The 24,250-nt window shown below is 37.7% G+C and overlaps 1 protein-coding gene across 4 annotated transcripts in view; it reads left to right on the top strand.

Moving 5' to 3' along the window:
• RAP1GDS1 (Rap1 GTPase-GDP dissociation stimulator 1) overlaps positions 1-24,250 on the top strand; it is a 106,092-nt gene that overhangs the window by 24,722 nt on the left and 57,120 nt on the right. For 3 of the 4 annotated variants that reach the window (XM_062575011.1, XM_062575009.1, XM_062575008.1), the window contains exon 2: positions 13,868-13,978. In XM_062575011.1, the coding sequence (XP_062430995.1) occupies positions 13,868-13,978 (111 nt within the window). The remainder of the gene's footprint in view (positions 1-13,867; positions 13,979-24,250) is intronic. The other variant, XM_062575010.1, reaches the window with a different exon arrangement.

The following is a 24,250-nucleotide window of genomic DNA, read 5'->3' as shown; positions in this document are numbered from 1 at the left end:
ATCATTACAAGAGGAATTAGAAGTGCCAGATTACCTCGTGATGTAGACTGGAAATGTGTACTTGAAGTCTGAATCATTGTCCTGCATTGTAGCATCCTATAAAAGTCCATTCAACCCATGTGGTATTACACATGGGTTATTTTGTTGTTTAACAAGCCATATTTTCACTTTGGTTGTAAAGAACTTAGAAAAGGTATGGGGTATTGAGAGCCCAAATAAGTCACACAAGGAAAAATAATCGGTGTTTGTCCTAGCATACAAGGGAAATAATTAAAAGGAAAATTCAAAAACTTTCTCTAAAATGTTTTCCTATTACTTACGTGATGCCTAGCTTAGCATTTACCAGCTGAGTCAGTTAATTTGCATCCCATTAGGATCAAAACTTTCCAAGTAGAGAAAGTCAGGAAGGGCAGGCGAAGAGCATCTGAAAGAAAAGATTGAGCTGAGAGATAACCTAACACAGTATAAATGTTTTAATTCTAGACTGTACTATTTTTGTAGATTTTTTTTCTGTTACTTGCTTTTTATCACCTGTTCTCTGTTCTTGCTATTTTATTGACTTGATGAAATCTCTCTTGCTTCTTAGATTAAAAATGCTTCAGGCAGAAGGCATCTTGGGGGTAAGATGAGGAAAGGGAAATAAAAAGGAGAATGGAACAAAATAAAACAACAAACATGCAAGTACAAGTGAAGAAAAGAGCCAGTAGAGAAGAGCAAGCCCTGCTGGTTGTGTGCATATACATACAAGCTTTTCTTTTCTGTACCTCTGCTCTGTGTGGTTCTCTATTTATATCAATAGGCTTTAAAGGAAGCAGCAGCACCGATTATTATTAAGGCTGCCCCTTTATTTAGAAGATACTGTTTCAGTCATTTAAACTTACTGCTGAACTTGACTCTTCTGGATAAGCTGTATTCTACGTTGAGTGTCTGCCTTAGGCTGTCTGTTTTCATTTCCTTGGCGTTTTTCTGTTTTAGTGTTACCAAGAAACAGGTTTGGACAGTGGCCTGAAGTATTGGTAATCATTTAAGACACTGTTTTGGTCCTGTTGTTTTTCCCCATGGAATTTTTCTCATTCTGTGCATAGGATAGACAGTAAAATTCAGGGCAATCCAGTGAAGGAGACCTGTTATGTCAGGGACCCCTGCCTCCTAGGCTGCAGTACTTGTAAACTGTGTTGCAAATGAGGTTAGGGGGCCATGTACAGAGAAGAATTGGCCTCCCAGTTAACAGTCAAATGTTTCCACAAAGAATTGGAAAATCCCGCCCCCACCACCACCACCCATGACCCACAGTTACTGTAGGAAAATACAGTAGGCAACCTTTTTCAACCAAATATATCCCTGGTAATCTCCCATCACATCCCCTATTTTCTTGAAACTTACCTTGATGTGTTGTGGTCTGTTTTATTAAAGTGCTGAGCATAATTCGGATCTGAATCAGCCAAAGCACCTAGAATATAAAGTACTCTGGAACATAAAAAGCAGGAGATACCTCAGATCAGAAATCCCAAAATATCAGACAAATACTTTTGACCTTAATTTTTTATGCCTTTGCTCCCCCATCCCTCAAATAGTATATCAAATTCACTTTACCTTATACATACACTCTGAAAAAAGCACGTTCGTATGTTTGAAATACTAAGATACGATGTAATAATATTAGTGCCATAATAGGCAACGAAGAAAGTAGTAATTCTTCTTTCAGAGGAGGGTTTTTGAATAGTATTTGGTAAACAAGGCTAGAACCACATGTGGACAAGGAGGGTAAGAAAAAATGTTAAGTAGCTGTTCTTTGACGGAGCATTTATCCTGAAAGAGGCAAGGGTCCCTTGGAAAAAAACAATATGTATCATGTATTTAAACCTGGCATTGTATAGCAATATTTTACAGGGTCAAATTAAAGTCATGAAGATTGGTTGAATTCTAGAACTTTCTATCACTTTGTTACTTGATTTTGCAACCTTAATATCACTCTTTTAATGGCTTTTTATTTTCAGTAATATATGTATATATATGTCTCTGTGTAAATATATGTATCTGCGTGTGTATATACTTATATCCAAAGGAGAAAGGAACTATGGCAATGTCATGGCTTGGCCAACATGTAACTTGTTCACACAGATAGGTTTTAGTTATTTGGGGGAATTGCATATGTAATGGTTGTATTTGTTCAAATCTAACCAATGCTTAAGTAAACTGTGATAAGTAACTGTATTAACTGTGCCCACAAGTGAACTTGAGAATGCCAAGTTAGGAGCGAAACCTAAAAAATCACTGAGATTGGCTTTAAAAGTCATTGTTTTTAAAGGATTTGCCTTTGGGTTCTTTCTGGTTACATTTTTGCATCTAGTTTATATTTTTAAGTCTTTTTCTTCCAAACCTGAGGGTTAAAAAATGTATCTTGAGAAGTGAAACTTGATAGTCTCAGGTATTTATGAGACTCCCTGGGAATAATGCCTTTGGAGAAGCACCAGCTAATACATGATAAAATTGTGATAATTGACAGCATGGGAAATGCATCATTTTAACTATTCTGGGAGCTGGTGTGGAAGAGATTAATTTCCATAACTTGAGCTAAAAAGCCAGAATCTAGCTGACAGCAGAAAGAGGCTGTTGTCTTTTGTGAACCGAGTGCTGTGGCTACAGACAGTGACCAGGTAGCTGTTTACTTTCATAAAGCCAGTTCCTCTGCAGCATATGGTAGCTTTAATCCTGCAAAAGCCCTGCTTACTGCAGGGTGGCCACTGTCTTATCCTTCAGCAGGGACTGATGCGGAGACCTGCAGTGCTGGAAGGAAGAGCACCTCCAGCTTGAGCTTCGTCTCCCAAGCGTACTTCACGTGAGCAGTCACGTGTTGTCTTGTCGCAGGTCAGATCTGTGGGAGGCAGGAGAAGGAAGGAGCGTAACACTCATCATACTCAGTGGCTCACTTCACAGTGTGTTTTCAAATCCTGAACTGTTTTTTCCCCTTTTTAATCTCTTCAATGCAGTTGTTCAGAGATAGCAGTGCCCCCTGGCTTTGGTGCCTCTGCATGGCATAGACGACAGCATAAATTTTGACAAAATCTGTCCATATGAGAACTTTTCATCTATTAAGTACCATTGGGGATTTTTGATAGCACTTACACAGAATAAGAAAAATCCTTGTACACCTTGATGCACAGTATTTGTCTCCAACATTACCTATACTCCCAAGATATAAAAATATAAAACCTTAAGAAGACTTACTGTTCCAAGGCATAGGGCTTCATATCCATTTTATAGTTTTGCTTTGTTTTTCAGCATACTACATCTGTGCCTGAGCTGTTATTTCTGATGATGGTGTGATCTCTTCACCTGGGGGATGAGATGGTACATTTTTTGTGTAAATAGAGTAGGCAGATTGCTATCTCCCTGCTACATTACCTCTACAGATTTCTTTTGGAAGAGGTGACCCTGGGTAATCTAAGTGGGCAGATGAGAAATACTCACACTGTAGAGATGCTAAAAGCTAGTCTTTTGCCTGCTTAACTGCTTCCCTTTCTGTGTTAGTAGCTGAAGTTTCAAAGAATGCTTCAATTATGTAAAGACAGTGCAGGTTCCCTGGCCTGCATTCACCTGTTTCCACATATGAAAAAATTGCTACCACTGAACTTCTGTTTTCTCCTATATTCAGAATTGTGGTGCTGCTTTCCAGAAAGGCAAAGACACTGAGTAGTCCTCTGGGGAAAGAAATTGCTTAAAGATTGCCTTAAAAAAAAAAAAAAAAAAAGGAGTGGGGAGGATAATATCTCCTATTCAGTAAGGTGACTCTGAAGAAATGATGAGCCTAGAACTATGATGTGCATGAGTTTATGGAATTAATATATATATATATATAAAGTTGTATAAAATTCTGAGAGGACACAGAAGAAAATTATGTATTGCTTAAGGTAGAGCCAATAAGGTATTTTTTCTTCTGTTCTGCTCCCAAGCCTTATTTCTCTGAAACTTTGACTAACCTTGATACAGCATACAACGGAGCATTTCTGTGCCACAGAGGATTGAGCTTTGACTTTAGAGGATGTTATGTTTCTTGCTCACTAAGGACCCAGTGAGCAATTTAGAAGACATTTGTCTACCAGAAGTCCTAATTAGTATTTTCCGTTTATGTCCTCCAGGTCTCCAGGGTTTTGTTAGCGTAGATCAGTGAGGATCAGAGACCTGGAAAAAACAAAATATATGAAAATAAAATTTGTAGTTACTTGCCAATTAAAATTTTTTAAAAATCTGTACTCATGTATGATTTTAACTACTATTCATAGTAATAGAGTACCCCAAAGATATATTTCTGTAAATTGAAAGCCATATGTCTTTGTTAGTTGAAATAATTATTTTTTCTATTATTAGTTGATTTTTAAACAAAATTATTTCAGTACAGGGGATCTTGATCAAACACAGTATATTTCTTTTTTTATTAATGAAAAATTCTTACTTCATTGTTATTTCAGGATCAGTTTCAAACAAGACTTTTTAGGACATGCTTTCAAACACCTTCAAAATCAATAAAAGATGTTGTGTTGATTTCACTGAGTTTTAATCAGTTTCCTTGGGGTTTAAGATAATTCCAGATGTTCAATGTTTCATCATAAAATACAAAGATCTCTAAATCTGTATCACATTTTCCTAGGGAAGGGACAAAATCTTCCAAGAAATTCTTCTGAAATGTCATTCTTGCAATTTAGCCTTTGTAACTCATGACTTACTTAAGTAGTAGGCCAAAGATTGTTAGCATATAAAATAATTACAGGAGCTACGGATCAACGTGGCTTGCAACAGTGTAAATACATTTGCATTAATATCTATTGTTTACCTGTGACTACAGTAAAAATAGTATACAAAATTATTTTCAAAGATTTCCAGTTACTGACAAGGGCAGAAAAAGACAACAACTAATCTCTGCCTCTGATTATCTTTAGGGTTGACTCTTTTAATTATACTTGCAAAGGCGTATGTTTCTTGCATCTTTTGGGGCATGGTATTGGGGGAGTTCAGAAGTAGAAAAATGATCCTTTTTACTTAAAATTAACCAAAACGAGGCTGCAGCAAAATGAAAATTCTGCACTAGTAATAGCTTCCAAGTGAACTGAATGCTAGCTGGTGCTGTTTAGTTTAGGTTTCTGTCCTAATTTTGAATACAGACTAAGTAGTTGTTAGCATGTATAGGCTGACTTGTTAATTATCAGAAATAATTGAATAGCTTACTGCTGAGGTGGCAGTAAGCCACAGAACCATCATTATTTTCAGGTAATAGAAATGAAACTCTATGAGAGATTGAGGTGTCGGAAGAACAGATGCTGAAGCAAATGGATAAATGAAAGAGTAACAAGTCTCTAGGACCAGATGGTATATATCTTAAGATTGAAAAAGTGTTTAAGAATGAAGTGGCTGAACTGTTAACAAAAATAGGCAATCTCATTAAAATTAGCTACTATGCTAGAGAAGTAGAGCAAATGTACCTAAGTTAAAAACAAGTTGTAGCAGGAACCCTGCAATTAATGATCTATCAGCATTTTCTTAGAACTGGTAAAATTAATTGCAAAGTATTTCAACCCACATTCACAAACATGGTAGGACAGAGACAAACAAGTGGGATTTTTTTCTTTTTTTTTTTTTTTTTTTTAAAGATCCTCCCTGATTAAGAAGTCTGAATTCATGAATTTAAGCGGTAATACTGCCTAGGGCCACGGTCAGCCTCCAGACCTGCCTAGTACCGAAGACGCTGTTGAGAACACAAGAATTACCTTACCGGCTGTGACTAAACTGCAGGACCCCAAATCTTCTCCAAATGGCCGAGTCCACACGGTTGGCCCTGTAAAGTCCCATCTGGCCAGATGTGTGTGGCCGCCTTCTTTCTGTGGTAAACCTGGGCAATGAGCCACAATGTGCCAGTACAAATGCCACTCAGCCCACCTATAGGCAGCAGATCCTACCAAAAGTCATTGCACCCAACTTGTCCTGTATCTCACAGTGAGTGACCAGTAGCAGATGTTTAGGAAAACACCGTGAGGACAGAACAAGTGCAGAGTAGGATCCTCCCAGCTTCCAGTAATCTGCTGTTTCAGAACTTTCTATGCATGCATATGTTAGTGTTAAGAGCCACGCATGGACTTTTTTTCCACATTTTTTTTCCTAATTCATTAATGAAACTATTTATAGTTTCAGCTTCTTAACAGTTCTATAGTTTAATTACATGAGTGAAAACAACACTTTCTTCTGTTCAAGTTTGTTGCTTTATGATTTCATTTAGGTATTCTAGTTCTTGTGTTAGGAAAAACAGTAAATAGCTCTTATCATCGTCTTAGCATGATTCTATAGAATACTTCTCAGTCTTCTCTTCTCTGCAGTCATCTCTTTTTTACGGTGAAGAGATCTTGCCTATTTAACTACTCCTTGAAGAGTATACTTTCCTAACCTTTGCTCAACCATATCTGAGCATTTTCTAGTTCTACAGCTCGTCATTTACAGTATGGGGTGCCTTCAGCTGCATCTAGTATTCAAGTTGTAGGTGCACAGTGATAATTACAGGTTTCCCATTTTATTTCCTGTGCCTTTCCAAGCATAATTCTTGACTTTTGAAACTCCACAGAACATTCGGTCTGGTCTGCCCTCCACACAGCTCCCTGTTGTGTGTCCTGAGGCAATTCAGACACCCTGGGAGAGCCACAGGCAGCTGGCACAGGGCTCCCAGGGCAGTGCAGTACAGTTAGCACAGCCTTGGCTCGTGCTGCACCCTTGCACCTTAAGACCTGCTGCGTCTCTGCATATACTTGAAGGAAGAGCGTTTTTGGGGTTTTTTTTTCAACCTGCCCATTCCACCAGTGGTGTAACTCTCAGAGGGGAGATCCCCAAGGAGCAGAAAGGAATCCTGTGCCAGACTGCCACTTGGAAGGGTTGAGTACAAGAGCGCAGTCAAAAGCATCTCCCTCAAATGATGCTAGGCAAAGAGAGCCACCTGCAGCTCTATCCAGCATAGCAGTAGCACCCATGCCTGCTTGTTGGCTCCTGAGGCAGGTTCCTGTGTGCCCGGACATCCTGCTGTGATGCTGCTGACTGAACAGTCAAACCAAAGGATAAAGTGCTGTGGGAATCCATTAAATGACACTGGACTTTCCTCTGCAGTTATATAAGCACCGTCACTTTTAGTTTCTTTCGGAGACAGTAACCAGCTAACTTCCTCCTGGCATTACCTCTTGTAAATGAATTCTTTACCTCAGTCTCTGACAGCATCTGTTGTCCTCCAGATCAAGTGCCAAGGTTCAAAATCTCCTGGCTGGGCTAAGAAAAGAGTGATTTCTAATGATGGATTTGGGTAGCTTGACACTGTACACTTGAGAGTGCTTGAGGACAGCTGCTGGGTGAGTGGGTGTTTGCTGGCAATGGCCTAAACATGAGGACAGAGCAAAGTTGTTTTGTCCTGGATTAAAAAACTGCATATTTGGGGTATTCTGCACGTCTAGGTGAATGAATGATTTGCAGTTTAGTATCTTTTGACAAAGTATCCGGGGGAAGAGTCTTAGCTCTTCCTTACATAGATTCAAGAAGGAATCCTGTTCATTCCTGCCAGTTTATGCAATGCCCTGGGAACCAGTGGGTTTACTAATTTTGGGCCAGTCTTATATGCTTTCTGTAGAGCAGGGTCATCCAGGGTCCTTAGACACCAGAGACATTAGAGATCAAAGGCATGCTGCAGGCCTTACCAGTCAGTTGTTGGGCCTCCTGCTCTAGAAAGTAATTTAGGCAAGATTGCCTGCTCTTCGGGCAGCCAGCTTCAGGAGCAAACAAACTGTGAGGGCACAGCCAGGGCAGCGCCTTGCCGTGTAGGTGTCATGTCCCAAGGCACCTCGGGCACCACTGAACATCACTGCGCATGGAGTGCTTTGCCGGTGACGTGGGGTCTGCATTCAGGTAGAAACATAGATACCAGAAGGAAGCTAACAACATGGGCTCAGGGTGGCCTAGGAGGCTGGATGCTGCCCACGATGGTTTAAGTGTCTGAGCTGGTGTCAGTTCCTATGTTCTTGAGTAATATAACCTCTAGTCGAAAAACAGCTGTGGTGAATCAGTGGTGGGTTTTCCATATAGGTTAGCTTGTACAGAAATTCTAGGAATTCTGCACACAAAATTAAGTACTTGCTGAAGTCTAATCTTTTAAACATTTTCCCCAGATACTAGAATGGTGTTTAACTTGCATTGAATATGTATTTCCCCTGTGGTTTCATTCATACCATATAGACATACATACTTAAATTTTTAAGATACATTTAAGGCATTGTAACACAAAAAGACCCATAAAAGTGACATCATTCCCACCACTTAATTTTATGTCTCACTGTGTCCTAAGAGCCAGTAAAGGGACTCAGTCACAAAAGCCTCTGAGAGTAATACAGCTACCATCAACATATTGGTCCCTGTAATCACAAAGATGCAAAATATGTTAATGATATCTTCAGAGCTTTTTAAAAATCTTTTTAAATAGTTATCTTAGAAAAAGATTACACAATACTTAAGAGTAAGTTCTACAAAGAAAAGCTATGAATCTAAATACTCAGCTAAAACATTCTAAATCATTTTTAAAAATTCAGCATTTAAGTGGCTTTTTTTGTTTACCTTGAATTTCTGGTCTGGTTTGGATGAAAATACTATGAACTTGAGGTAAAATTAGCAAGTTGGTTCTTGTATAAAGAAGCTGCATCCCTAAATATGTTTGTGGCTACTTTGTAAAAGCAGATTTGTGTAGCAGATTCAGCATTTCTGTGGCCCTGACCCTGAACAAGGATGATCAACTACCAGATTTTATGAGATGAAAGAACAATTTATCAGCATAAAATAAATTCATGATTGGGGAAATGAGAATAACTCCCAGAAGAGCCTTCAGGGGAAAAAAAAGGTACAGTGAAATGAGATGGAATATGAGAGTGTTCACTTATGTTCCTCACTTTGCAATTATTTTTCCCTGTAAAAATGCCAGTACAGGAGGTAGCAGGAGTTTGCAGAAGGTGACAGTAATGCCATGCCACCAAAAGCAGTGTAGATTACTACAGAATTTATACCACCCCTTTTCTATAAATGCTTGAGCAGGAATATGCTTCAGAGGAAGGCAGAATGCAGCAGTAGGTGGAGTGGGCCAAACAGTTAGATCTGACAGCTCTTGCCAGACTCCACTTCCTGACTTACCACTTTGTATCATTAGGATGTATGAAATAAAAGTCTGAGAGATTCAGTGCTTTATGTCCAGATCAGAGAACTAATTATTTGGAAAGCAATCCTGGAAGCGCAGTGTAAGTATGACTGACAGAATGTCTTCCTGGGCTTCGTATCATCAGCAAAGTAGCTCATACTTCTGTTAAATTTTTGGCTTGAGGCCTTACAAACTTAGGACCTGACAGCAGACTACTGAGCACATCTGACATAGAAATCAACTATCGCTACTAGACTTATTTTCACCTTTACCGTCTTGAGCTTGTCACCTCAAATCATCCCTGCTAATGTAAGCTTTCACATGATCTTACATATTGACAGAATTTACTTACATTTCCCTGACATTCATTCAAAAATATTCCTTAAATTGGTTTTATCCCATGAGTTTTTATCTCTGAGAGTCCCGTCAGCCTGTGCAATAACAAGCCTGTTGAAAAAGAGAAGAAGAGTGAGGAAGGTAAGCAAGGCAGGCGGACAGACAGATGATCACAAGAAAATAACAGGGTTTCTGTACCTGCAAGAAAAGCATCTGCAGGTTCTTCCCTAAATGACAGGTTCAAGGCAGCTGTGAAACGGCAGGAATCAGAAAGCCTTGCATAATTGTACGGTGGGAACACTGTGGTCTTTCCTCTCCGTATCCCCGTCAGTGTAATCACAGACTGTACAATCTTTTTTCTTTTCAGAAGGGCACCCCCCCGTTCTGTTCAATGCGTATTTGCATGTGTCTGAGATTTCAGAAGTAAAGATGATGTCTTTTGAGGCATTAACCCTGTTTGGAAAGGGAGGTAGTCCTGGCTTTGACAGAAGGAGACAAAGTTAGCAAATCGGGTACTTTTTCCCCTCTGCAGCTGCAGCCTTCTGACATTGTTCCCCCACATCTGTTCTTACCAAATTCCTGCTCCTGTTTATTTGCACAGCAGAAGGAATCAATCTCAAGGTGCAGTAAGTTTGGAGTCATAGATATATTAGAAAAACAAATACTGTTTTATCATCTATTTTAGAATCACTTATACTTTACGCATATGGTTTCTAATTTAATTTTTGTACATTATTTTAAGAGTACTTACAGTATCTAATCATATACAGTAGAAAGCACTTTTGCTCATATTGCAACATAGTTAGATAATAAGTCTTTAAAAGCATGCTAATGTCCATCGATTTTTGAAGTGTGCATCCAGTAGGATGTGCATATGCTCTATACCATGCAAAATAGAACTGCTTGTCCTGGGGATTGAAATATTTAGATAGTCACGTCTGAAGATTTTGCCCAAAGTGCATCATTGTGCGTAATATACATACACTGTCTTATTAGTGCCATTATGGAAATTTGAAATGTATGGAACTATCAATAGTTCACAGTATTTTACCTTTCGAGGAGAACATTTCTATGATGCAAGAAATTTCTCACTGCATTTGAATGGTTTACTTTTAATGCTTCCTTCCTTCCTTCAATATATGGTTGTATTCATACTTAATTACTTAAATTTTATGTTTGTTCATTGACTGTGAAGCCTTCTATCTTTTTTTTAGCAGGACCAAGTTGATGAAAATACCAAATTTAAATATTTTTGAGGGAATGAAAAAGGACCTACCTTTGCCTTTCTAGGATGGAAATATTTTCCATAAATTTTCAGTTTTCTATCATTTGAGCTCCTAATTATGAGATAGTTGTTTGATTTTATTTAGCAATAAAATCAAGAAAGGTGCCTACTTATTTTTCCCCGTTCTTCTGTGACAAACCACAGAATTATTTGTAAAACACATGACTTCTTCATCCACCCATGAATCTGATCAATCTTTTTGATCTTCTTAAAGAAAGATTCGTTGAGACATGGAGGGTCTAAGGCACGCTTTGCACGAGACAGGATTCTTGTTACCCACTGCATTGCTTGAGGCACTCCCTGCTTTCCTGCAGCACAGTTTACAGTGTTATGGGGACAGCCTCAAATTTATTGTCAAAGGAAGATAAAATGTTTTGTATTTGAGCTATCTTGGAGTACATAGTGTTGCAAGTTTTCTTCCTTGTTACTCTGTGCCAGTACTGAGTATGTGGCTTTCATGGCAATGTAGTAGATCAGTTGTTTAAAAATACGTATTTTCAAGTATATCCTATGGATGCTTCTAACCAATAACAAACAAAGTTTCTACAGTACATTAATTATTTCTGGAGCATTCCTACTATCTGGGACATGAATACATCACTTTCTCACATGAATGATGTGGAATTCATGTGCTGTTAAAATATCTCTCTTATGAGAGATTGGTTTTTCCATTCGACCCAGCTATAGCTTTTCTTCTTTACATTGTTCATGGGTAGGTTAGTTCACAGTTATTCATGGTCTTCCTGTCAGTTGACAGATGTTCTGAGCTAAAAGATCAAGATTCTGATCTCTGTGGCACGGTTTAATTATTCACAATTTATACTATAGGAAAAAAAGTCAAAATCTGTTATCGTGTCGCTTTGCAGTAAAAGTAGAACTTTTATAGGAGATGGGAAAGTAATAAAGGTTTGTTTGTATTATTACACAGAAATTCTTCTTTAGACTGTCTGACTCTGTATACCCTCACAGTATATAAGAGCTTCTCTCAGCTGTGCGTTGCCAAATTCTGCGCTGTTTAATTGATACAGATGTATATAGGGAGATGACAGGAAGTGCCTGTAGGACGGAAGAGAGTTAGAGCCACATTAAATGCAAGCTCAAGGGAGGAAGGTGGGTGAACAAAGAGAAAGAGGAAGTGGAACACACAGTCTAAAATTGTAGCTCTTGGGGCTGCTCACTGGATACCCTGTCTCTGTGTCTTTTGACAATTCCAATGTTACTCCTTGAAAAACGTATTAAAACAACATGATTTTTCAGCACCTGTTTGGCTCTATTGTTGGTTGAATGCAGTTCAGTAAGCGTCCTGCAAAAGCGTGCTGCAACGAGCCTGCAAGATGGTAACATAAATCGGTACCGGGGGAAGCGATGAATCTTTTTTTTTTTCTTGCTAGCTTGTGCCCTGAGGCAGCAGCTCAGCAGAGCGGGGAGGGGTGCCAAGGAGGCGGGCTGGAAGTCTCAGCGGGCAGCATCCCATGCAGCTGCCCCAAAGGCGCTCTCAGAGTTGCCTGCCCGCTGCTGGCTCTCAGCGTTTCAGAGTGATGCTATTCCTGTCTATAGTGTAGCTGGGAACATGCACGTTATGGGAATAAACTCTCTGCCTAATAACCCATTCCGTGACGATTTTCATACTGAAATCCTGAGAATTTGAAAACAAAAGAAAAGCATCTTACTTTATCTAGATAGGATATTGGGCTACAAAAGGGTATGTTAATCAAAAACAGAAACGGGACGAAATCCATAGCTTTGACTGAGAGGCAGAGCAGCTCAATAAGTGAGATACCACTCTCTTCATAGTATGCCTGCTGTGCATTCATTGGGATAGTTTGTATTAGCCACCAGTGCCTCTGAGGCAAAAACACTGAGCGTAAGGCAAGCTCTGGCCATGCCAGCTCCCTTTGCACCGTCTCATATAAAAGCAGGTAGGGAGGAGGCTTGGCAGAGCAGCTCTCCTGCCGAGGGGCTTCTCCACTACTGCCCAGCTCCCGAGGCTGCGCTGGCAGCTTTTCCAGCCCAGAAGATGCCAGTGATGTGTGGCAAAGAAACTGCGTCTTCAGTACTGCACGACTCGGGTCAGGGCTCTCTGATTAGTCACCAGGGAACAGTAGACAGCTAGACTAGATGCTATTTAATATTATTTGTTTTGAGTAACAATTTCTGCTTACTGACAGAGTTGGCATGGAAACTGTATCATCACTTACGATTTTTTTTAAGAATAGTCCACTCGGAGCGAGGCTAGTCATCAGCGGGCAAACCAGAGAGACTTACACTGCAGCTGTTAACACTTATACTTTGGCTTGTGAATAAACAGAATACTTGAAATGGTAGCAGTGATACTGCCCCAACTTCTAGAAGAATAAATGTGCATCTGTTGAGAATTATACTATATGGTTTTGATTTTTTTTTCAGAAGAAAGGGTTATTTTACCATCTGAAATACACAACAGGACTTCCTTATTTCTAGAATATTTTTTTATATTTTTTTATGGATCAGTTGAATATAAATAGTAACACGGTTCATATAAACAGTAGTGCTCGTAAGATTATGGTAGATAATGGCATAATACTTACAAAGCTGTAGGCTTAGCACTAGGGCTTTGTGAATGTGTAGCCAAGAAGGAATCCTATAGATTTTCAGTTACTTTCCCCTATTCTTGATGAAAAATGCAAGATGTGCTCATTTTCATCATATTTTCTTTGCTTCCATCCACTTATAAGGATGGAAGCAAAGATACTGCTGCTGGTTTTCTAAGCCAACTAGACTGAAAGAATATTGATGGCTAAATTGTTGTTCAGTGGTATTTCATAAAGTGCCTCCTGGCATCCTCCTCTGAGATGAAGAATGATAAATATGTATTTAAATTTGAAAAGTTTAATTTCATCCAAAACCTTTGACTCTTGGGTTTTTATATCTTCAGAATACAGACATAGATTCCTTCTTCATTGAAATAGGATCTTGTTTACTTTACAGTAACTATTTGAATTTGAGGCTATAAAGCTGTTACCAGATTGATGAGGACGCTGATTTCTCTTTTCTTTGTGTTAACCAAGCAGATAATCTAAGTGACGCCTTGAAAAAGCTGAAGATAACAGCCACTGACAGCACAGCAGATAGCTTGGAGGGATGCTTGGACTGTCTGCTTCAAGCTCTGGCACAAAACAGTAAGTTTTATAGTTCTTTCAAATTTTAAATAATATAACAAGATCAGTGGATGAAAATCGAGGTAGTAAAATGTAACAGAAAGATTGATTCAAGCAGTGGTCTGCTAGATTGGCTGTTCTGAGATTGGGAGTTTTTTAACCCATGATGTGTGTGACCTTCAAGTCACAATGACGACAGTGGTAAGTACCTGGATATTTGGAACAGCCGTAGTCCAGGTCTTTTTCGAGTATTATGAAGAATTTTCCAACTGAGTGAGGATTTTGTCTCTTTAGAAACAAAGGACAAGGATGGGCAAAAGAGCCTGGTAGGATATTGAGAGGGATATGGGAGCTGTTTGCTAGTTCTGGTTAAAAGGAGCATAATTTGCCATTCACTTTGTAATGTATTTTTCTGTCACACTTCTGATCACATGCTTCTTAAATCCAGTTATTTCAATTAGCAGAAATAGGTTGGATGTCCAAAACTAGTCTAGATTGATAGATAGTTTGATAATAAAAATAACTTGGTAAGAATGGAACAAGATGTCATTTGATCCCAAAGCTATGAAGTTTGTGTCCCCGCTGCCTATAGGCAGACAGGTATTAGAAATGAAGATGACAGTTCACAGGACTTTTCTGATTGTCTCTTCATTTCAGATGGTGCTAGAGGAAAAAAAATCTACGTACAATTTCAGTGCAAAAAATTTAGGACAGATACAAGCTCTGATTAGAATTTTTCTTTAAAACCAATGTTGGTCCTTTGTAAATAACAGTACTCCTAAAAAGTCCTGTTTCACCCTCATGATGTTGTTCTATAAATCACAGCCTTTTGGCTTTGTTGGTGTAAAATATTTCATGAGTTTTTTCACAGTAGAAGTTTGTCCCATCCATATGACATCAAGATAGATTATAAGAGTGTCTGCATTTAACGGTGCTGTTTTTTTCATTTCAATTATTTTGCAAGGAGATGTTATCCAGGAGATAAAATATTTGGTTTTTTAACCAATGTATTTTTTAAATGATAAATACTTTTTGCTATGGGTTTATTTATAAGGTATTTCCAATACTTTTACTCACTGGACAGTATCATACTTAAAAGATACATAACAAGAAAAAAAAAAGGCAGCATTATGAAGTACTTTGTGTAAATAGTAGAGTTTATCATTTTGCCTGGGAAGTCGTATAGCTATGTCCTTGGGACAAGTTTGGCAGATGCAATGTGATTTTGACTAATGTATAAACAAACATACCGATTCTTCCTTGCAAGCAGATGACTCCTTTCTGTCTCAGTCTAGGGCTCAGCTCTTCCAAAATCTTGTCTCTTCTGCTCTCATCGCTGTCAAATCAGATAAGCAGATTATTAGGACTTTGAGCTCTGTCTTTTAGGTAGTTCACAAAATATCACCATAATCTCCCCACAGTTTACTGTGTTCTTTGGGCATCAGTCAATAAGGTGAATATAACCCAGATGAACTGTGATATATATCTAAACATCTTTCGACCTCTCTGTGATTGAGGTAGAATTGGATCACTCCACTCAAAGGGTACTGTGCTGGATTCACAAGAGGCAAAAAATATTCTTAAAAACAAATACTTTAAAACTCACTTTGCTTCCTCGACTTCTCCTCTTTGCCTGTTCTTCTTCACACTTTTCTCACTTGCCACTAAACCTAGTATCTCTTTTTTTGCCATTTCTTGTATCCATTTTCCCTCAAGATACTTTCTGTACCCTCTCTTCTTCCTGTATAACCGTTCTTTCTTCATATTTTTTCCTGCCTAGAAAATAATCATCTTATCTGTCATCTATTCATTTTCCCTGCAAGAATTTCTTAGACATTGTGGCATTGCTCCCCAGTACATGGGTTAGGCACTTCTCAGCTCTAAAACCTCTGGTAAGAACTATTAATTTCTAGAGGCCATTGCGAACCTCCTATGCTGAAACTCCTCTAAGTGGGTTGCCCTCAAATGTGATGCACTTTGGAATACTTTTCCAAGGTGACCAAAAATCATGTGATAATGTTCAGTCATTCCTGACTTGAGCAGATTTTTACAAAAAGTAGAAAATCACTATCACCTCTTTTCTTTATTATTATTATTCAAGCCATTTAGTTCCCTGAGCATACTTTGAAATTTCTGAAAGACATATAACATGATATCCTCTAAGTCTATATGCTCAGAGAACAAAGAAATCCTTTTCTTTGGGGAGAAAAAAGGAAACATCTAGTCCCCCTCCTAGAACCTTAGTAAATTGTTGGAAGACGTATGTATTATTTGAAAGAACAAAGTAGTAAATTGTCCTGTATAATGGAGAAAAAGGTTCCAGCTTTGGGTAATTACACTGACTCTTCCATTTTTATGTAGTTCATTTTCTAGTTTGACAGTATCCCCAAAGAGGATAAATTTTGTGATACAAAGATTAATACTGTACAGCTACAAAGTTGGGGGCTAGGCACCCATATGCTCATATTTCTGCCTGTGATTTGTGGTAAAGAGCGAGTAAACTTTGCCAGTGGTCAGATACGCATCCAAAGCTAGGTAAGAAATGCTTGTCTAGCGCAAAAGGAGAGTGTGAAATTGCTTGCAGAAATTACCAAAATAGATTTTTAAGACAGCATGTGTAATCATAAGGCAGTTAAGGGAATAGGAAAAGCCAAAATGGCAAGAGGGTTTAGTCTAAAATAGTTCGGGGGAAAAAATCCATTAGGTGGTCTAGAAATTTGGGCACATTTTTCAAAAGCTTGGTGGTGATTTAGGCGCCTATGTATCAATTCCCTTTCAAGTGAGCTAGACACTCTGATATCTAAATTTTTCTGAGCCTCTTTGGAAAACAGGCTTTAGTTCTCAAGACAGTCTGATGAGTTTGACAGTTTGCTCATAGAAATAGGACGTATTTCTGCTTTGGAGTAAATTTGTAAGAATTGCAGTATGTTCAAAACACATCAGAGACTACTTGGTAAATTGCATGTAATAAATTGGTTTAACAAGTAGTTATAGCATGGAGTCAACTTTACAAACACCGTAGTCTCTTAGTTCTTATTGGCCTATCAATATATTGTATCTACTCTTCCTCTGACCAAGCAGCTAACAAATGCCATTTCCCATAGTCCTCATCCATCCAGTTAATTTAAATATGTGGATTTTTTTTGGTCAAGTACACTGTGTATCAAGTGTGTTTGTCTGTGTGTTACATATACACAAACACACACATAAATATATATGCACACAAATATGTACACTAACACATGTATATACACAAACACAAATACATATGCACACACACACGCACACAGATACCTAAATGCATATCCATATATGTCTGTGTGCGTGTGTGTGCGTGTGTATATATATATATATGTATGTATGTATGAATATATCAAGCAACATTTAGGGCTAAATGATCACAGATATTGGATACCATTAACAGCCAGTCATTTCACAGAAATAGCAAACAAAATTTTACATTAATAGAAAGTAACACATGAAGCAATAACAAAGCAAGACAACATGACAGAATGGCCTAAGAGGGACTTCTGCACTCTTCAGAGAGCATAATTTAAACAATTTAAAGTCAAATATCCAAGCTGAGATATAAAAATGTGATTTTTTTTGTGAAACAGTTTTTGATACTGTCAATTCAACATTTTTCTCTCATCTAAATCACTATTTAAATAAATTGATTTGCCTGAAATGAATTGGAGCAGGAGAACCAATGAGCTACAGCGCAAAGATACACTATCATCTACTTTCTCCCAGATTTTTCACCTTTGGAAGACTGGACAATAAGCCATTATTAAAATAAATTTTAAAGAATTAATAGTCAGACTTTCCCCCCCCCCCCCCATTTCTTTTTTCAACTACAGGGAATTTGCCAGGACTGTTCCAAAACCTATTCATACTGTACAGAAGGTCCCCAGAGGGCATTGGAGTAACACCATAATGACTGATTCCTAGCTAGTCTGTTATTTTGAAGGTAGAATTAAATAATGTCTAGGTAGGTAATGTGGAATATGTTTTATATGTGAAAGTTCCATTTCTTATGTCTCCACATAATATTAAAATAGCAGTCTTAACATTAAAATAGCAATGCTTTCACCAAAGAACCTTGAAAGATGAAAAGGTGAGATTATATAGTAATAATTAGTAACCTGATTATAATAAATTATATATTAATAAAAAAACTTAAATAAGATTTCTGAAATAATTATTCTGCATTCCTTTAGTACATCCTTTAGTACATTCTCAAGTGTATGATTATATTAATGAAATTAAAATTCTGATCATAGTTCAGTAAATCAACACATTAGAATAACACTAGAAAAATAAGCCATTCAGGGAATAGAGTACGTTTTAAGAGAAACATAGAGGTCTGTGATTTCATTGAGAGTTTGTGGCGGTATCATAGATCACAGAACTTAGTTTTATTCACTTCATTAAGACTTAGACGTAGAAATACTATTTTAACTTACATAAAATTTATTATTTTATTAATATACTGATGCAACCCATTCCTGTCTACTGCCAACCAAAACCCCAAACAAACCCAGTGTTAATGTAATATTATGATTTTAACAAAGGAAATAAAAATGTATAATTCCCTCAACTTTTACCTGGATATATTGCATGTGTTTATGAATATTTCAGAGAATATTATACTGCTTTTAATTTCTAACTGCATACATGCAACATAGAGTTGTGGTTGCTGTGGAAACATAAGTTAATTTCTTTCATCTGTAACAATACAGGGACAACTGCAGTTTCATTTACTTCACATAAAATCTTTTAACCTCTCAGTATGTTAAAACAATACAAATTGCTTTCTTTCAGTACCCATTTTGCATACCACATACAAAGAGACTGAAGAACTCTGATGAATGTTGTTCGTCCTTTTTTTTCTTTAATTTAATATGCTCTTTTTTCTCCTTACATCGCTTTTGACAACCAATCCTTTGATAACCCCAGACAGGCTGTAGTGCTGTGGAACATGATAGCCCTTGTCCAGCCCTCCGAGCTAATCTGCTGTTTGTTCTATCAACCAAATTAAGGCATATACATACACACATGCTGTATTAGGTGTAAGGGTGAACCGAGTAGTTTGCTGAATGTGATGACTATTAGTAAATATTTGGCAAGCCAAAATCAATTATTTTTAGGTACTATTTGTCTAGGGAGATATTTGCATAGCCCTTCACATCTGAGACCCAGGACTGAAAATCCTGCACAGATGGTTTCTTTAGGAAACACTGTTTAGAGAGATGTTTATTCTTATTAATGCAGATATTTGTGTACCTATCTGTCACCAGCACTTCCGGCTGATGCCAGTCATGTACAACTACGTGGACTAGATAGAAGCACAAGATAAAACCAAGGAGTTTAGGATGAAAGATGCAACAATGAAAGAGGAATAAGAGAAAAATACGTATTAGAAACGCTCTAAAACAACAAGAACATACCTTATTTTCTGGACTTCTTTCAGCATTCCCAGTGAGGTCAATTGGCATAATTGGGATTTGCCCAGATAAGGCCAGCTGTAATGAAGACCTGAGTTTAGATTCCCAGCTACTGTAAATCAGCACAGCTCCATTCACCTCAGTAGATCTTCCTCATTCACACAAGCTGAGGGTCTGTCCACCATACTTCCGTAAAGGAAGACACAAATGCTTGTCTCTCTCCACTCATCAAGTATTAATTGCTAAACTTTCTTATTTTAGATTTTTAAAGGAAGCCTGTGGTGCATGATCTGTAAGCGATGTCAGCAGCAAAGAAACAGAATCAGTCATGCACTGAATGAAATACAGAAGCAGGAAGAGAATCTCTTACATTGCATCTATTTTCTTTTAAAACTATATATTAAACAAATGACTCTATTGCCTGCTCTGTACAATTTGGATTATTTCTGTGTAGGCATGGCTTGATGCATTACAATCAAGAGTGAAATTTTGCTGATCTGGAAGCAGATTGCTTCACAGTAATACGGAGTGAAGAATTATAACAATTAGAAAAGGCAAAAAGGGATGAGGAAACGTCTTGTCACCGAATTCAGTGCTGAGGTTCTGCAGGGTTTTGTGATTCTGTTCAGAAAAAGAAGTATAAGATTAACTATGCATTACAAAATGAAATTTAATTTTATGTTTAATATAATGTAATTCCTTACATTATAATTTGAGACTAGTTTACAAACATGATTTTGGGGTCCTTTTCTCAATTCCCTCCCTCCTCCATGAGCTGGAGAAATACGCAGCTTATCTTGTAGCTACTTTATAATAATTTCTGAAAAGCAAAAAATTAAATAAAAGTCTGCAGAAAAATCCACAGGAGGAAACTGGGGGAAGGGGACCTCTAGTAGATAAATCTGGATGTATTTTTCACCAAGAAGTGCAGACAGACCTTCTCGTGCATTCACTGCAGAATAGGGAGCAAGTTCCCTCATGTCTGGGCTTCAGGCTACCGTCTGCCCAACACACAAATGTCAAATAGCTGTCTGCACCCAGCACCATTTGCGTAGGGGTCACGGCCGTTCTTATTGTATAGTTAGGAAAGCTGTAAGTGGGCTCAGATATTTTTACTGAATTTTTGCCATATTACCAGCTTTGAAATCAAAGGTCTTTTTGTTTTGTTTTTCTGTGAGAACTTACAGGGGAACATTCTCTGAACTATTTACGTTCTGCCTCTTTTTACAAGTGGAATTAAATGTTCCACTAAAGATACATGGAAGGTATGTTTGTTTTCCTGACCAACAGAAAGCCTCAGAAGTAGATACTATAGTAAAACAACATTATTAAATACCAGCTACATTTGTGTAATTATACTTGATATATTACTGAATATTACTACTTTTTCATGATGTTTTCTGTTTTGGAACCAGAACCTGTGTTATAAGAAATAAAAGAATTATTTGGTTTAAGAGTATTTTTTTAAAAAGCACATGTTACAAATACCACTTGAAGCTGTGAAATTACATGAGGAAAATAAAGAATTACATTAGATTACATTATCATCATCGTAATTCAAAGGACATACATGAGACTAGTTAGAACTTAATCTATTGTTTAAAGAAAAAGACTTGTGATATAATGAAATGGGTATGAATTGATCCATTTATGATTTTATCAGCTCTGGTATGGCAGATTAAACAGAGAAAAATACAATAAGTCATAACTTATGCTTTGCAGCTTAGAATCTGTTTTATTAAGAGAACTAGAAAAAAGAGTAAACCAGTTATGCCCTGGAGAAAAATATGTTGAAAATTTATATACTTTATATATTAGGACTATATACTATTGGATTTTGTGAACAAAAGTTTGACTGTATTGTACAGGGAAGTAAAATAAAAAATAGTATCAGTTGTTGCTTTATATCATTAGATACTAATTCATATCTATTAAGAGGTGTCTTATAAACGTGGTACCTATTAAAGAAATGCAGTTATCCTAAAGAATGGCCCACAAGAAAGGACTTTATGAGAGGATGAAGGCAAGGAAGAAATACAGGTTTTCTCTTAAGTCACAGGCCTTCTGGGACACAATCATTACAGTAACCAAAAAAATGTTATTGCTAGTCCAGTCACGCTGTGTTTCAGATTCAAGAGGTAATAGCAGACAAACCCAGATTTGACAGATGAGCAATCTGAAAATCTACTGAGAATGTTATTTTTGGCTCTGATATGTTCAGTGGAAGAGGCAGAAAATGGCCACTAATCCCAGCCTTCAGCACCTGGCTCTGAAAAATGTCTGGCGTGTAACTAAAATGCAAAGGCTAGCACATGCCTTTCAAAACAAGCAGAAGAATTTCCTTGCCATCTAGCTGCTTTTCATCAACTGTGTGTCAGGTCAGTCTTTAAGAAAAACTAGTGAAAATACATGGGGCTAAATTCTTAAAAGTAGTTTCCAATTTGAAGTTGTACCTTTGCACAGATTTTGGGAGGAGGGACTAAATCTTTAAGTTTGCACATTTGTATATAAAAATGCTGGTAACATCTGAAGGCAAATTACACCAAAAAATGTTTAAGTGAGAAGCCAAGACCCCATTCCCAAAAGGAATTTAGAAAATTTGGAAATCACTTAAAGTTCAGTGAAGAAGGTTTAAAATAATTACGTTTACATTGTAGATGTGATTGGCCAAGATGCACAATTTGGTATTTGTTAAACTACACAGAGACAACATAACTCAAGGAAACATTAAATGATACACAGAAATTTTAACTTCATGTTTGAAACTGCAAATTTAAGGATTAGTCTAAGACTTCTTTTGCATGCAATACATTTTTTTCCCCGTGATGAGCAATTACTTTATACTATTTTGTTTTGCCACAAAACATGTTATGGCCATATACTCTAGCACTGTTTTCTTTGAATATACTCCCTGTGTTCCATCCTGGAGGATAACACTGTGTTACAGACTTCCTGAACAACTGCTGGCAGGCTTCGCCGTTACTTCCTGCACTTACTTTCTGCTTTATGGTGTTGAGATCATCCACTCAGCACTCCTACCTACAGCTTCTCTTCCGGTTTTCTCTTGAAAGTCGCCAGGGCATCTTTTTCAAACCAGTTGGTTTCCATTTGACAGCTTCACCGAGGAGGATGTGTTAGCATCTGCAGTGCATGAGAAAATGTTGATTTCAGTCGAGAGTGCTATTTGCTGATCTTTCACATTCCTTCATTGGTGCAGAAACTTTCCATCCAATGCCCAGCATCTTCTGTAGGCACCTGCTTTCAAAGGCATCGCATTTCCAGTCTTTAATGTTTTGTAGATTTCCAGTTTTCACAACCAAATGTGAACACGGAAGTTACATTTGAGTTGGAAATTCTTGATTTTATTTTCTTCTTTATGGCTGTGACTTCATAAGCTGTTGAGTTCAGTAACTGTTCATACTCCTTCCATGTTTGGTGTTACTTTCTCTGATCTTCGCTAGGTACAGAAGACAGAACACTTCTAGAGCAGCAAAACAATGGGAAATCCAGAAATAATTTTTGTAATTGCTAAGTTCAGATCTCAACTAAAAAAATTTGCTTCTCTCTGAAATTTATCAAATGTTTTACTGCCACTATTAATACTTTTCACTTAGGAAAGGAAATTTTATTCTTTTTTTTTTTTTTTTGTCTGTTTCCTTTTTGTACATCTTTGGCAGTTCTGCATGCATAATCATTTCATTTTTTTCATTGGTAGCACCAAGGAAGCATCTGTTTGCTTAACTCCTAGCCCATTAGAGTACTATCTGGTTTCAGTGAAATTTTGTACCTGTTTAGCACATACGGGATCAAGCAGTAGTCATTTCACATTTTGTTTCCATGATTCTCTCACACATTAATATCGGACTCGTTATCTTCACCCCTCAAACGTTAAAAAAAAAAAAAAATAGTTGTAGAGCTTCTTGTCCTAGAGGAGGTATTCTAAGCTATAAACAGTACTTAAAATCACTTTCCTTTTTTTTTTTCTACTGGCTAGACATTTTAAGCTGATGCCTTTCCCTTTCAGAAACATGGAAGAAAAAAACTCAGCATGCCACAGTTTGCTTAAGCACACCTTGCCTTAAACCTGAAGTTAGCCTTTTTTAGTTCTGAAGAGAGTGTTTGAGGAGAATGAGAGTAAAAGGAGGGTTTTTTACATCACGTAGATTTTGATTGAGCAGCACTGCTTTGATTGTGAATTCTTGTTCAGCCTTACAGGTTGAAACAATACAAAAGGAACCACCTGGAGGCCACATTCTGATCTTCCCATGTAAGATTAACTTTCAGCTATTGTTGTTTCATATAAAAAAGAAGTGCAGTCAGCATCCCAACACAAATTTAATACGCACCACTATCAAGTCAGCTCTGTTAACACTGGCCAGTGCACAAATACAGCGTGATAGCGTATCACGGGCAAGCGTGTGGACAGTGACATCAATTTGATCAGTGGCCTGTTAACCCAATGGGTAACTAGTACAATTCAGTCCGATGTCAAATGGCATCTCCCTACCCCTTTTTAGCAAATCCCCCTTCCAAGTAGATTTTTGCTCTTATGAGAGCCTCCCCAGGCCTGCCCTCCAGTGATCTCCACTCTGTGTCATCCACGTGCAGGAGAGGCAATGACACTTGTGGGTGCATATTCTGATGCAGCATCTCTGCCTGCCTGTTAGTCCCATGTGCAGCAGTGTCTCCCAGGTGGAGCGTTCGTTCAAACAAGCGAGAAACATTTATGGTATATATCCACAAAATGCAAATATATAGGTGAAAACTAGAATCTCTCACACACACCCTCACCAAAAAGACAAAAGCAGAACAGTATTACTGCTGATTTTCTACTATAATCTATAAT

Source organism: Rhea pennata, chromosome 4 (assembly GCF_028389875.1).
Source record: "Rhea pennata isolate bPtePen1 chromosome 4, bPtePen1.pri, whole genome shotgun sequence".
NCBI lineage: Eukaryota > Metazoa > Chordata > Aves > Rheiformes > Rheidae > Rhea > Rhea pennata.
Note: the sequence above shows the minus strand (reverse complement) of the source record. Positions and strands in the feature narration are given on the sequence as shown.